Source organism: Muscardinus avellanarius (assembly GCF_963383645.1).
Source record: "Muscardinus avellanarius genome assembly, chromosome: 9".
NCBI lineage: Eukaryota > Metazoa > Chordata > Mammalia > Rodentia > Gliridae > Muscardinus > Muscardinus avellanarius.
The window spans coordinates 30,705,236-30,720,858 of record NC_137795.1 but is presented as its reverse complement, the minus strand read 5'-3'; the positions used below and the strand labels follow the sequence as shown (position 1 = coordinate 30,720,858).

General features: G+C 37.7%; 1 protein-coding gene across 1 annotated transcript in view; it reads left to right on the top strand.

Moving 5' to 3' along the window:
- Positions 1 to 15,623, top strand: part of ABCB5 (ATP binding cassette subfamily B member 5) — a gene marked incomplete at both ends in the record, with an annotated part of 120,129 nt that overhangs the window by 46,588 nt on the left and 57,918 nt on the right. The window contains 4 exons of the mRNA XM_080701175.1: positions 11,444 to 11,605; positions 12,007 to 12,085; positions 14,188 to 14,351; positions 14,905 to 15,042. Of these exons, the coding sequence (XP_080557301.1) occupies positions 11,444 to 11,605; positions 12,007 to 12,085; positions 14,188 to 14,351; positions 14,905 to 15,042 (543 nt within the window). The remainder of the gene's footprint in view (positions 1 to 11,443; positions 11,606 to 12,006; positions 12,086 to 14,187; positions 14,352 to 14,904; positions 15,043 to 15,623) is intronic.

Below are 15,623 nucleotides of genomic sequence, written 5' to 3'. Positions count from 1 at the left end.
AAGGTTTTTATCAGCTAGGTGTGGTGTGCACACTTGCAGTCTCAGCATTTGGGAGGCTGAGATGGGAGGATCAGCATTCACGTCTCCGCTACTTAGTGAGGGCCTTTGCAACTAAGTGATACCCTGTTGCAAAATAAAGAATAAAAAATAGTGCTGACTGTGTAGCTCAGAGGTAGAATGTCCCTGGATTCCATCCCCAGTACTGAAAAAGAAAGGGCTTTCATCCATTTTTTAAAGTAAAAATATTTTTTAATGATAGGAAACCTTGGTGACTTCCACACATTTAAATTATTCGAGCATGTTGGTGCACACTTGTAGTCCCAGAATTTTGGAGGCTGAGACAGGAGGATCGTGGTTCTAGAACAGCCTCAGCTACTACTTAGTGAGGCCCTTTACAACTCAGTGAGACCCTGTTTCAAAATAAAGAATAAAAAATAGGGCTGGGTGTGTATCTCGGAGGTAGAATGCCTTTGGATTCCATCCCTGGTACCACAAAAAAAAAAGAAAAGAAATTATTCCTAAATTTGGCTCTTCCACACAAATAAGGAAAATGCATATATATGATATATTGGTTTTCCTAGCTATTACCAAATAAGACATCTTTAATATATTATATATTATTTAGCCTTTTGGGCTACATATGGTATCATTTTCTTCTGGAAGAAGGATGAGATAATTACTGGAACATCTTCTCTTGTCCACTATTTATCTCATCATTTTTTGTTGTTGTAAATTTTTCCACAAATGATTAGCTTTTTATCAACTTAAATAAATGGAAAGGCATTAAATAGCAATATGTAAGTTTATTTTATCTCCAATTGTTAACTTGCTTATTAATCATTTAGAAAGGAGAATGAAGATTTTCCAAGTTATTAAAAGAAAAAATTTTACTACTGGATATCATTCCATGTTTCTGATTAGATAGTGCAGATGGCCTCATTTCAACAATGAGTTGGGGTTTTTAATGTTTTATTTCCAAGAGGGCATCGTTTAAGCATGCATATAGTCACAAAGTAGACTTCTGCAAGTTAAAAGGAAGGGGTCATGCCAATCATGGTGGCACTCGCTTCTAATTCCAGTACTTGGGAGGCTGAGACAGGAGAATCAAAGGTTGGAGACCAACCTTAGCAAGTTAGTGAGGCCCTCTGAAACTTAGAGAAACCCTATTTCAAATTTAAGAATAAAAATTATAGCCGGGCGTGGTGGCACACGCTTGTAATCCCTGCGCTTGGGAGGCGGAGACAGGAGGATCGCGCAGGTTCGAAGCCAGCCTCAGCTACTTAGTGAGGCTCTCAGCAACTTAGTGAGACCCTGTTTCCAAATAAAATATAAAATGGGTCTGGGAGTATAGCCCGGAGGTAGAAAGCCTCTGGGTTCCACCCCCAGTACCACCAAAAAAAATAAAAATAAATAAATAAATTAGATAGATAGATAGATAGATAGATAGATGTAGCTCAGAGGTAGAATGCACCTGGGTTCTATCCCCAGTACCTGCAAAATCATCATCATCATCATCATAACAATAAGTACAAAAGGAAGGGGTGCAGAAGGAGGTGAGTCACTTATTAAATATGGCTTCCAAGTGCTGAGACGTTCGCTTCGTGCCATCCCATTTGACAGAGGAGGGAGCGTCCTCAGACAGGTGAGGCAGTATTTAAGCTTCAACAGTACCAACCTCCTCGAAAGCTAGGAAGAGCTGAGGAATTGCCGCGGCCAATAGAAGTCTAAGAAACATGTGACTAGATGCAGTGTGATAGTTCTGTGGGGATCCTGGAACAGAAGAATGGTACTAGATAGAAATGAGAGAAATCCAAATAAGAGTGGGAAATAGAGAATAACAATGTACCCACACCAGTTCTTTATTTTTTCTATTTTTTTCCATTTTTACTTATTATAATGATTTCTAATAGCTGTTGTCATTGTCATCATTGTTATTCTTGCTACACCCCCAGCCCCATTTTTATTGTGAAACGGGGTCTTGCGAAGTTGCTTTGTGACCGTCATGTCATAGAAGTGGAATACATTGGCAGTGGGGTGGGTGTGTGTGCGGGGCACATGCATGCAAGCTACTGGTACTATCTTTGTCAATTTTGTTTTGCATACAAACTATCCTAAAATAAAACATTTATTTTTAAAAAGCTAGTCATATTTTTATCAGGTTTCTCATTCATAAAGATGATTCTATATATAAGCCGATTTATAGACCAAATGAAAGTAAATGAGGACTGATAACAATCCATGAAACCATTTTTCCAAATATTATTCATCTACTCATTAGTTTAATAAAATATCCATATGTTTGGCAATATTTGATGTAAAGAAGAGAATAAGCATTTTAATGCTTATTTAATTCTCTTCTAGAGTATCCTGCCTAAAATCACCTATAGAAACTTGCATATGCTAATAAGCATCAATTAATAATATTATAATGTATTCATTATCAGACCTTGATGAAGTTAAGAAAAAGAAATCTTCCTACTTATAGCCCTCCCTTTCAGGTCCCCAAACCACTTTGCCACAAGGCTTGCAGGGCTTTCATTGCGATGATGACCAACTGGCATGCCATATCCATGTGCTTCTAGTGTTTAACCTGTTTTTTGTGTGTGTGGGAGGAACAGGGGGTACTATGGAATGAACTCAGGGGCATTCTCCCCCAAACTACACCTCCACCCTATTTTATTATTTTTTTGTTTTTCAGTACTGGTGATGGAACCCATGGGCATTCTACCTCTGACCTACACCCACGGTCCTATTTTTTATTATTATTCTTTATTTTGAAACAGGATCTCACTGAGTTGCAAAGAGCCTCACTAAGTAGCTGAGGCTGTCTGAGAACCGCCATCCTCCTGACTCAGCCTCCCGAATGCTGGGATTACAAGCGTGCACCTCCACGCTCGGCTTACTGCTTATTTTGTAACAGGGTTTTGCTAAGTTGCTGGGGATGGCCTCAAACCTGCAATCCTCCTCTCAGCCTCCCAAGTACTGGGATTAGATGCATGTGCCACCACACACAGCAACTTTTTTTTTTCTTAACAGCTTTTTTTTTAAGATTAAATTGACATTCAATTAACTGCATATGAAAATACGCAACTGGAAAAGCTTGGGCCTATAGCACACCTGTGAAACCATCACCACACTCAAGATGGTCAGCCATAGTTTTTAGTTGTGCTTTGTGACTACTCCATCCAGGTCCTTCCCAGCCTTCCTCCCCTGACCTTTGTCAAGCACTGATTTGGTTATGATCACTACCAATCAGTTTGTATTTTCTAGAATATCACTATAGTCTAACAGTATGTATTTCTCTGACCCCTTTGATTCAAAATAACTAAGAATCATCATTTTTTAAATTCATCAATACTTCATTGTATTTGTATTGCTCAATAGTATCCATATTGTATGGATATGTCGTGTTTTGAGTTCATTGATACTGATTTTCCTTTGAGTTATTTGATTTTGCTTTAGCTTTTTTTTTTTTTTTTTTAAGTACTGGGGATGGAACCCAGGGGCTTTCTAGCTCCAAGCTATACTCCCAGACTTATTTTTTTATATTTTATTTGGTTTTATTTTTTTCTTGGTGGTACTGGGGGGTACCTACCTCTGGCTTTCTACCTCTGGGCTATACTCCCAGACCTTTTTTATAACAGGGTCTCACTAAGTTGCTGAGAGCCTCACTAAGTAGCTGAGGCTGGCTTCGAACCCGTGTGATCCTCCTGTCTCAGCCTCCCAAGCGCGGGGATTACAAGCATGCGCCACCACACCCGGCTTTTTATATTTTATTTGGAAAAAAGGTCTCACTGCGTTGCTGAGAGCCTCATTAAGTAGCTGAGGCTTGCTTTGAACTTGCATGATCCTCCTGTCTCAGCCTCCCAAGTACTGGGATTACAGGTGTGCCACACCACACCTGGCTTATGGAGCATTTTTATATACTTTTTTTTTTTGCAGTCCTAGGAATTGAATTTAGGGATATTCTGCCTCTGAGGTATTTTTTTATTCTTTACTTTGAAACAGTGTCTCACTAAGTTGTGGAGGGCCTCACTAAGTAGCTGAGACTGGCCGCGGACCTGTGATCCTCCTGTCTCAGCCTCCCAAGAACTGAGATTACAAGCCTGATCTACCATGTTCAGATGTTATATATTTATTGAACAGCTACATTTCTTCTTTGTGATGCCTGTTCAAACCTCTTGCCCTTTTAAAAAGTTGTCTGTTTATTTTCTTAATAAGTTAAGAGAGTTTTTGCATATTCTTCATATTTCTGGACATACGTATTTCATCAAGTATATGATTGGAAAGTATTTTGGGGGCTTGCCTTTCCATTCCTCCAAGAGTGTCTTTCAAGCCAGGTATAGTGATGCACCCCTGTAACCGCAGTACTTGGGAGGCTGAGACAGGAGGATTGCAGTTTCAAAGCCAGCATGTAATAACTTAACAAGACACACACACACACACACACACACACACACACACACACACACACAATCTTCCAAAGAGAAGTTTTAATTTTGATGAAATTTAGTTTATCCATTTTTTTTTCTTTTGAAAAACCAAACTTTCAGAGTTCCGTTGAAGAAATCTTCAGTGAATCCAAGGTCACAAAGACTTTTTTCTACGTTATCTCCTAGAATTATTGTATTTTTAGGTTTTTTTTTTTTACATTTAGGTTTAAGATCAATTTTGAGTTAATTTCTATACTTAAAAAGCATGGTTTCTGGGGTTTGGGGGTTTATTTTTTATTTATTTATTTACTTTTTGGTGGTATTGGGGATGGAACCCAGGGGCCTTCTACCTCCAGGCTACACTCAGACCTATTTATATATTTTTTTATTTGAAGACAGGGTCCCTTAAGCCAGCTGAGGCTGGCTTCGAACCTGCACAATCCTCCTGTCTCAGCCTCCCAAGTGCGGGGATTACAAGCGTGTGCCACCACGCCCGGCCTTGGGGGTTTTATTTTTATTTTTGTTTTATTTTACATATGGACTTATATCATTTGACCCAACCCTATTTGCTGAAAAGACTCTCTTTACACTGATTTACCTTTACACTTCTATAAAAGGTCACCTGTCCAATAGTGATAGTCTATTTCTAGACTCAATTGTTAAACTGATGTATTTGACTCTCTTCTGGCTTATTCATTTCTTTTGTATTTAATTGGTTTCTACTAAGTTATTTTCTTTGTTCTGCTTATTTGAGTTTAACTTAGTCTTCTTTTTTTAGGCTAAATTTAATGTCATTTACTTAAAAATTGCAGTCATTTACTTAAAAATTTTACTTAGTTTCAAATATTTGAGGATTTCCCAGAGATTTCTCTGTATTGTTTACCTTCTTTATCGAGAAAGTAGTTTGAAGGACATGATCCTTTTAAATTTCTTAAGACTTCTTTCATGGAACAGAATATTGTTGACTTTGGGAAGTGTTTTAGGTATTCTTGAAAGCAGTGTGCACTTTGTAACATATTCTGTATGTGCCAAATATGTGAAGTTGATTGATAGTGTTATTTAAGTCTTCCTTCTTTGTACTGTCTACTTATTCCATCAATTATTGAGACAATAATATTAGCTCATCTAGCTATTATTGTGGATTTATAGATTTGTCATATTTATTTTGGTGTCATGTCTTTTGGAGCTTTGTTATTAGGTACATAAACAGTAGAGATTGTTATGTAACATGATAGAATTGGCCCCTTTATCATTAGGAAATAAATGTCTCTATTCTAGTTATATAACTTGTTCTTTACTTTAGCACTAAGGGAACCATTCCATCTTTCTTTTACTGAGTTTTTGCATTTATAATGTATTTTATAGGTAGATATAGTTGGATTGGTTTTGTATTCAATCTAATGATCTCTGACTTCTTACTAGACTTTTTTTCCATTTACATTTAATGTGGTCACTGAGGGTTTCAAGAATACACAATAGGGAGAGGACAGTCTATTGGAAAATTGTATCCTTATCCTTCACTATGTCTAAATGGAATAGAGATTTAAATGTAAGACTTAAAACTATAAAACTCTTAAAAGAAAACACAACAGGAAAGCTTCATGACATTGGGCTTGATAACTATTTCTTGGCTATGATGCCAAAAGCCAAGTTACAAAAGCAAAATTAAAGAGAACTAAGTCAAACAAAAGACTTTTGCATAGCAAAGGGAACAATCACCAGAATGAATAGCAACCTACCTAATGGGAGAATATGTCTGAAAACCATATATCTCATGAGGGATCCAAAATATAAAAGGAACACCCTCAACTTAGTGGCAAAAATAATAATAACCCAATTAAAAAGTGAGTAAAGATTTTAAAAAGGCATTTCTTTAGAGATGTACAAATGACTAATAGGTTTAAAAAAATGTTTTGTCATCACTAAATATCAAGAAAATGGAAGTCAAAACCACAATGATCTCTCCTCTTATCTGTTAAGATGGCTAAATGTATATTGTAAAAAATAAACTAAAAGCCAGGCGTGGGGGTGCACACTTGTAATCCCCACGCTTGGGAGGCTAAGACGGAGGATCGCGCAGGTTCGAAGCCAGCCGCGCACGCTGGCTTAGGAGACCCTGTTTCCAAAATAAAAATGTAAAAAAATAGGTCTGGGCGTGTAGCCTGGAGGTAGAAGGGCTTCCAGGAACACCAATACCACCAAAAAAAAAAAAAAAAAAAAAAAGAATGAATTAATAAATAAATAAATAAATAAACTAAAAACTTTTTAAAGATAACAAAGTTTGGTAAGATATAAAAAATAGAACCTTAAGATCTTAAAAGAATATATGCACTTCCATGTTCATTGTAACATTGACAAAAGTCAAGGCATGGATGCAACCTAAGTGTCCATCAATATAAGAATAGACCAAGAAAAACTTGGCATGTACAAACAATGGAATAGTAAGCAGCCCTAAGAAAAAAATGAATCCTACAGTATGAAACAACATGGGTAAACCTGAATGACATGCTAAGTAAAAAAAAAAAAAAAAAAAAAAAAAAAGTACCCATTGCAAAAAGACAAAAACCGCATTATTCCTAGATGAGGTATCAAAAATAATCAAATGTGTAAATGCAGAAAATAGAATAGTGGTTACTAGCAGCTGAGTAGACAGAGAAACAGGGAACTACTGTTCAGTGGTTAAGAAGTTTCAGTTATGCAAGATGAATAAGTTTTAAATGCTGACTGTATCTTCTGTCTAGTCAACAGCATTATATTGTGCACTTAAAAACTGGTTGAGAGCCAGGCATGGTGGCACACGCTTGTAATCCCAACATTCAGGAGGCTGAGACAGAAGGATCGTGATTTGCGGGCAGCCTGAGCTACTTAGTGAGGACCTTTGCAACTAAGACGCTGTTTCAAAATAAAGAATAAGAAATAGGTCTGGGGGTATAGCTTGAAGGTAGAATGCCCCCGGGTTCCATTCCCAGTACCACAAAAAAATAAAATAAAATAAAATAAAATAAAATAAAATAAATAGTGCTTCTCTACCTCTGCCCCTGATCTACACAGTTCGCAATTTCAAAGGTTTTGTTAATATCCACAAATGAACCAAACCAGCCAAGGTATGCTCACATAGAAACACCTCTTACTTTACCAGGGCTGGGGGCAAGCTACAAAGTTTGTGAGACCTAGTTCAAACTTAAAATGTGAGATTTTTAATAAAAAAATTATTAAGAATCACAAGAGGATGATAATACAGCGTTAAACCAAAAGCAGGGCCCTTCTCCATGCAGAACCCGCACAACAGTACAGTCCACACACCCAGAACACTGGTGTGTGAAGGACATTAGACATCGACCACGGTGCAGCTTCACTACTGACCTTTGGCATCATCCTCTTAGTTGGCTCCATTAACGAAAATGTGTATTCACACATATATACATGCATGTATATCACATGTATGTTTATATATACATATATGTATATCAGAGAGGTATGTTTACATACATGGAATATGTATGTGTGTAGACATGTATTCCTAATATAAATATGTTATGCATGTATATGCAAAAGACCTATATATAAATATACCAAAATAATAGTAGTGCCTATATTTAATTATTGGACCTATAGACTTTATTTTCTCATTTTCTCAATTTATATTTACAGATGAGTATATTTTAAGGACCAAAATTAATAAAAATATCAGCCTTAATGCAGAAGCCTAGCTTTGATTAGTTATTGCATTTCCATTTTCAATCCTATTTCCCAAACTAATTTTAAAATAAAGTTCAGGTAGAGCCCTGAATTTTGGTAAAAACAACCTCTTCATTGCCCTCTGCAACCTAAGTGGTAGGTATGATGCTCCTTAGCTTTCTTCACCCTGGAGCACTGATTCATATGATTTTGTTAGGATTCATGACTCCATCCCCCAGGTGTCCTGAGAAAGTTCCAGTCTACATGCCTTGCCTACTCAAGAGTGTCCTGGTTTGGATAATATTTTACATGGTTTTCTTAATATAAATTAAATGGAACAGAATATGCATTTCTTTAAAAAATAATGAGATATTAAAGTAATAGAAAAATTCTCTTGATCATAACAATGCAGCTATTTTCAGTTTTCCATAATAACATCCCTATATTATATTACCAATAGGAACAAAACCTATTAAAAATAGAATACACTTTTTCAATTTATTTATTTATTTATTTATTTTATTTATTTATTTATTTATTTTGCAGGTCTGGAGATAGAACCCAGGGGCATTTGACCTCCGAGCCACACCCCCTGCCCTATTTTTTTTTTATTCTCTATTTTTTTGAAACTGGGTCTCACTGAGTTGCAGAGGTCCTCACTAAGTAGCTGAGGCTGTCTGCGAACCGTGATCTTCCAGTCTTAGCCTCCCAAATCCTAGGATTACAAGTGTGCACCACCACGCCCAGCTTTTTTCAATGTTTTTAGCTTTCTTGCTTTTAAAAAAAATTGCAAGTAAAGCCTGGCATGGTGGTGCACGTTTGTAAACCCAGTACTTGGGAAGCTGAGACAGGAGGACTGCACAAGTTCGAAGCCAGACATAGATACTTAGTGAGGCTCTCAGCAATTTAGTGAGACCCTGTTTCCAAATAAAATGTAAAATAGGTCTGAGAACGTAGCCCAAAGGTAGAAGGCCCCTGGGTTTCACCCCCAGTAACACACACACACACACACACACACACACACACACACACACACGCCAGTATATGCATGTTAAATAAAATTGAGAAAATTAGAATATAAAGTCTATAGGTCCAATAATTAAATATAGGCAATACTAATATTTTTGGTATATTTCTATATAGGTCTTTTTTCTATGGATGGATTTTTTTATAATACTGCTGGATTGTAATTATATATCATAGTGAGATTAAAGTGACATGTCCATATATGCACACCTCACTTGCCGTATGATCCCTCAGCCACAAGAAAGAAAAAATTATGTCATTTGCAGGGAAATGGATAGAACTAGAGAATATTATGCTAAGTGAGATCCGCCAGTCGCAGAAAGCCAAAGGTCATATGTGTTCTTTCATATATAGAAGCTGGAGAGAAAATAGAAAACAAAAGAGACTTGAGATAAATGAGGAGGGGATCAGGAGAATGGTGGAAGGAGACTGATGTGTGTGTGGGGGGGGTGGCAAGAGAAAAAAGGAGAACCCAGGAAGAAAACAGTCAAGTCATGCCATGTCCATGTATAAAGATACCACTGCCCGTCTCACTGATATGCACAGGGAGGAGGGTGGGATCAGGAGGAAGACACACCAAGTGCAGTGTGCATGCCTGTTTGCATCACTTTGAACCTCACTGTGATGTATACTTACAGTACACTAGAAAGCATATATATGTATATGCATATATGTATATGCATATATATGTGTGTAAGCATATGTATATATATTTATGTATATATATATATATATGTATATTTACTTTTTTTTGCAGTACTGGGAATTGAGCCAGTTATACCTGAGTTACACCCCCAGCTCTATTATGTACTCTGAGTTACACCCCCAACTCTATTTTGTATTCTTTATTTTGAAACAGGGTCTCACTAAGTTATAGAGGGCCTTCCTCAGTAGCTGAGGCTGGCCTGTTTCAAACTCCTAAGTACCGGGATTCCAACATGGGCCACCACGTCTGGCTAACAAAATATATAATTTTTAAAAGATAGTCCCAGTAGAAAAAAAAATGAGCAAAACAAACAACTCACAAGAGAAGCTTCAAGTTTTCAGTAACCAGATGAGAGTTGTTCAACTTTATTAGTCATCAGGGAAATATAATTTAAAACCACAGTGTGATAATACTCACCTATTGGACAAAGACAGAAAGTGCCAACTGTGAGTGGGAATCTAGTGCACCCTGACTCTCCGTACCAGGGCTGGGTGGACAGGAACAAGCACTGAAATGCTGGCAGAGTCTAGTGCGGTGGAGCATACACACACCCCGTGACTCAGGTATACAACTAGGGAACTGCACACATGTTCACCCAGTAAACATGTATAAGAAACTACGTGTGATAGAAAAACCCTAAAAACTACCCAGACCAAGTCAGGGTAGAATGGGTAAGCTGTGGAATATTCACACCGAATACTGTGCCATGGTAGAAATTGAGGATCCGCAACTGTAGGCAACAAACACCTGGGTGTCAGAAACCTAGTATTGCGCAAAGAAGACCCGGACACTGAAGAGCACATGCTACATCATTCCATTTATATAATCACAGCTCATCTGTGCTGATGGAAATAAGATGATGGTAGGCACACTTAGGGGCCACTGGTGACCTTGACTGGAAGAGGGTGCAAGGATGGCTGCCGGGTGTACAGAATGACTTGTGTCCTGGTTGGGTTCCTTGGATCTGGGGACACTTCATCTGAAAAACATATTGATCTCTACCCCCAATACTTGTGCATTCCTTTAAAAAACTTGTAAAAAAAAAAGTTTAAAATATATATTACCTTGAGTCTATATCAAACTAGTTTTCAAAAACCTCTTTTAGAAATGTAACATAATGAGTTTAAGTTAACTTAGTTGTTTGCTTTACATTTCTACTATTAAATAGCTCAGAAATGGTCTTTTGGTTTCTTTCTAGTCCTAAATAGTATGATTTTATAAAACCACCAGTTTGGAATCAAATTAACTGACTTCCTTTTTATTCTAATTTCTACTGACTTTCCTAACCTACTAGTTTCCAAATTTCTGTATCTATAGATGATTCTTTGATATTTAAAGTAATACTATAACAAAAAGTCTTCTTGACTACTAGAGACATTATTTCTACTTTTTTTTTTGTACTAGGGATTGAATCCAGAGGCATTCTACTTCTAATCTACACCCCAGCCCTTTTTACTTTTTTATTTTGAAACAGGGTCTCACTAAGTTACTGTGAACTGGCCTTAAACCTGTGATCCTCCTGTGTCAGCCTTCCAAGTAATGGGATTACAAGTATGCACACATTTTATGTCAATTATTTTCTACACTTTCTGTTGTGTAGGCAAGCAAAGGTCGGACTACAATTGTGGTAGCACACCGACTTTCCACTATTCGAAGTGCCGACCTGATTGTGACTATAAAGGATGGGATGGTGGTGGAAAAAGGAACTCACACTGAGCTGATGGCAAAACAGGGTTTATACTGTTCACTTGCGATGTCACAGGTAATGTTTACATGACATAACCCTACGTCAGCAGGTTGTCTCTTTAATTTTTCAGAGATTATAGCACACTAAAAACCAGAAATCTCAAATTTTTGTTTTTTGCAGATATTTTTAGAGTTTTTGCCTTTTTGTTAGTGCATTGTGGTTATACATAGTAGTGGAATTCATTATAGTAGGATTCAATCTTGTATATTTGAACATGCACATACATAATTTGGTCATTTTTATTCCTTAATAGCTCCCCTTTCACCCTCCCTCCCCATAGTCCCTTCTTCTACTCTACTGGTTTCGCTTCTATTCTCATGAGATCTCCCTTTTTTTTTTTTTCTTGTCCTCTACATATAAGAGAAATCATATGACCCTTGCAGAAATCCAAAATTATAATCTTAAATTTCACAAAGCCACCAGTGAAAAAATTGACTGTGCCCAATACCCTTAGCATCCTGCTAGATAATACGATGAAGGCTAAAGACCTAACAGGTATGTAAGACCTAATAATATTAGACAGGCATGCTACAAATATGCTTCAAAATGTGTATGTGGCAGATCCAGAAATAACTACATATTGTGATCTGTTATTAGAACTATACCACAAAGAACAATAAAACACTTAAAGATTTAAAACTTAGCTCTGGAGACAACATGCAAAATTTTGCAAGCAGAAATTATAATTATTAAGTTATAAAAATAAGAAACAAGATTGACAGGGAGAGAGAGCCCTGTATTGCCCATAGGAGTTTTCCTGGAAGCATCCTTGAAGGCTATAGGGTGGGATGGGACAACATCAGGAAGGTAAAGAGGAACTTCTTGTACAACTAAAAGAGGAGCTACGCCTTCCATGAATGAAGATGAGTACTGAGAGAATACCAGAAAAAAGATAATGAAGGTCAGATCAAGGATGTTCCTGGAACTTCATATGTAGAAAGCAGAAACACGGTGCTTAGTGTACAGTGGACACTCAATCCTCTGCTGAATGAAGAGATGAACTCACACAGACCTTTGCTGAATTAAAGTTTGTAAGTAAGTAGAAAGGTTTAAAAAAACAAAAATGATATTTGAGTTATAAGTATGTAAATATTTTAAACATTATTCAAATTTATAAACTGGTGTTTTCCAGTTACCTAAAATTACATCCATTCAGATATAACTTTTTCTGCTGGGGGTGGTACTGGAGACTGAACCCAGGGACATTCTACCTCTGAGCTACACCCCCAGTCTTTATTTTTATTTTAAAAGGTCTCACCAAGTTGTTGAAGCTGGCTTCAAACCTGTGGTCTTCCCAACTCAGTCTCCAAGGTACTGGAATTACAGGTGTGTACCACCACGCCCAGTTGCTCATTTTGAATGTCTAATGATAAAAATTAAAGTCTTTAGCATGCCTGAGAGCACTTCATCACCAGGTTGTCCCCCACCCCACCCTTCATTTTGCCCTTGAGCACACTCTTCTCTCTCTGCCTAGAACAATTCCCCTCCCCAGATCTTCTAGCCCATCTGGCTCATCCTCAGCTCTCAGTTGAATGGTTATTTCCAAGAGAGTCTTTCCTGACCTCCATGACCAGGTCAAATCTCTTTGTGATAGACCCTCCTGGCACCATGTTTTCCTTTCTTTTTTTTTTTTTTTTTTTTTTTTGGTACAGGAAATTGAATGTAGAGAGGTTCTAGTCCAGCCCTATCAGCTTATATTTTTTAAAATTTGAAACAGTAGTTATACATTGAGACTGTATATGATTATATATAGATATATTCCTTCAGCAAGAGTCTGTGTGCAAACAAAATAAAAACACATAGAGATGAATTATCTTTGACCTATTAAAACACTTAATAAGCCAGTATAATCCCACTTAATAATCCCAGTATTTGGGAGGCTGAAACAGGAGGATTGTGGTTCATGGACAGCCTCAGCTACTTAGTGAGGCCCTCTGCAACTCAGTGAGACCCTGTTTCAAAATAAGGAATAAATAATAGGGCTGGGGTGTAGCTCAGAGGTACATTGCCCCTGGGTTCCATCCCCAGTACCACAAAAAAAAAAAACTTAATAGAAAAATTTACTATGAGAAGGTCATATTTACACATGTCACAAATTAAGTAACTCGTGAAAAAAAAAAAAAAAGAGCTAAGTAAAAGATTTTTTTCCTGGCAGACAGTTTTACAGGATAGCAAGTGATGGCATAAAAGAATGCCTGACTGAACCTGTTAGTGACAGCGCCCTGCTGGTTACATCCACTGTCCCCACTGACTGATGAACAGTGGCTAGTGTGTCCCGGGGAAGTCTTCCGTGTGCACATTCTCCTTGTGTTATTAACTGCCCACATCATTCTGCCTCGACTCCCCACCCTGTTCTGAGCTACTATCAGTCTAACTGGGATCCTCACTTCTCTCCTGCCCTTTTCACCTTTCTTCATAGCAAACTTGCTCACAAATCTACTTGTGCTACATTCAGATGAATAGAGAACCTGTGACTCGGGTATTTCACTAAAATTGTCCCATTTCTCTGAGTTGCAAGTGTAAGAAAGAATAAACCCAGAGCAATTTGGTTTAGCACTCCATCTGATCTATATGATGATTTCTTCATGATTAATCAGATTTCTTTGTATTTTCTTCTTCTTACGGAGTCAGCCTTCCAGTTTCTTGGGGGACTGGTTTAGACCCATCACAGAGCAATGGCAGCAGCAGCCTGGAAAGCGCTGTGTCTCCCAAGAGCTCTCTCAGGCCCAGGATCAGCTTCACAAGTGCAAGCAATAAATTGGTAAACTCCAGAATGGGCTAGGAAGAAGGGTTAGACTCTATCAAACAGAAACTTTTACGAAAATCTGTCCTACCAGTGATATAATTGGTTTAGATTAAAGCATTGTCTTCTCTTTGGTTAAAAATACATGTCTTGCCAGGCGTGGTGGCACACGCTTGTAATCCCCGCTCTTGGGAGGCGGAAACAGAAGGATTGCACAGGTTCGAAGCCAGCTGTGCTGGCTTAAGAGAGCCTGTTTCCAAATAAAAAAAATATAAAATAGGTCTGGGAGTGTAGCCCAAAGGGAGAAGGGCTTCCAGGAGCCCCAGTACCACCAAAAAAAAAAAAATGTCTTTAGAAAAGAAGGCACAACAAACTATTCCCAGTCACTAACATTTTAGTATGAGTCAGACTTTTAGCCTGACTAGTTAAGTTTGAAAACTATTCAGCATGAAATGTATAAGTATATGTCACTTGCAATAACAAAAGTGTTAACAGTTTAAAGGGATGCTTATTAATTCCTTTGAACTTCAAGGTTTTATTCCAGTGATAACTTGTCTATCCTTCACTTAAGGATATTAAAAGAACTGATGAGCAGGAGTCATTGACATGCTCTGCTGAGAGAAAGAGCAGCTGTGCTTCTCCGTGTGCCAAAAGCAGCCTCCGGTCAGGCTGCATGGAGCAGCTGGAGAGATCTACCCAGGATGCAGAGGTAAGGTTCAGCCAGCAACAAGTGTGTTTCTTGTGTTCTCCCATTTTGATCTAATCCTTATGAAATTTAGAATTTATACTCAGTAAAATGTCACTGTGGCACTGAGTTCAGGAAACATCTCTTTCTCAAACTTCCTCTAGTATCACGGCGACACTCCTACAAGGAGGCAATCTAAAGAGATTGTGTTGATATCAGAGGTCCTCCTAGGGGAAAATAGTATAGATGAGGCAAACCATGGGTTTACACACACCTGTAATCCCAGCGCTTGGGAGGCTGAGACAGGAGGATAACATGTTTGCAGCCAACCTCAGCTATTTAGTGAGACTCTCTGCAACTTAGTGTGATCCTGTTTCAAAATAAAGAATAAAATAATAGGTCTAAGGGTATATAGCTAGGAGGTATAATGTCCCTGTGTTCAATCCCCATTTCAGTAAAAAAATAAATAAATAAAATAAATAAATAAATAAATAAAAATAAAATAGGGCTAGAGGTGTAGCTTATAGGTTGAGTGCCTCCTAGTTCAGTCCCCATTCCCCCCAATTCATCGAACAAATAAGCAGAAAAATAGTGCCCAAAATGAA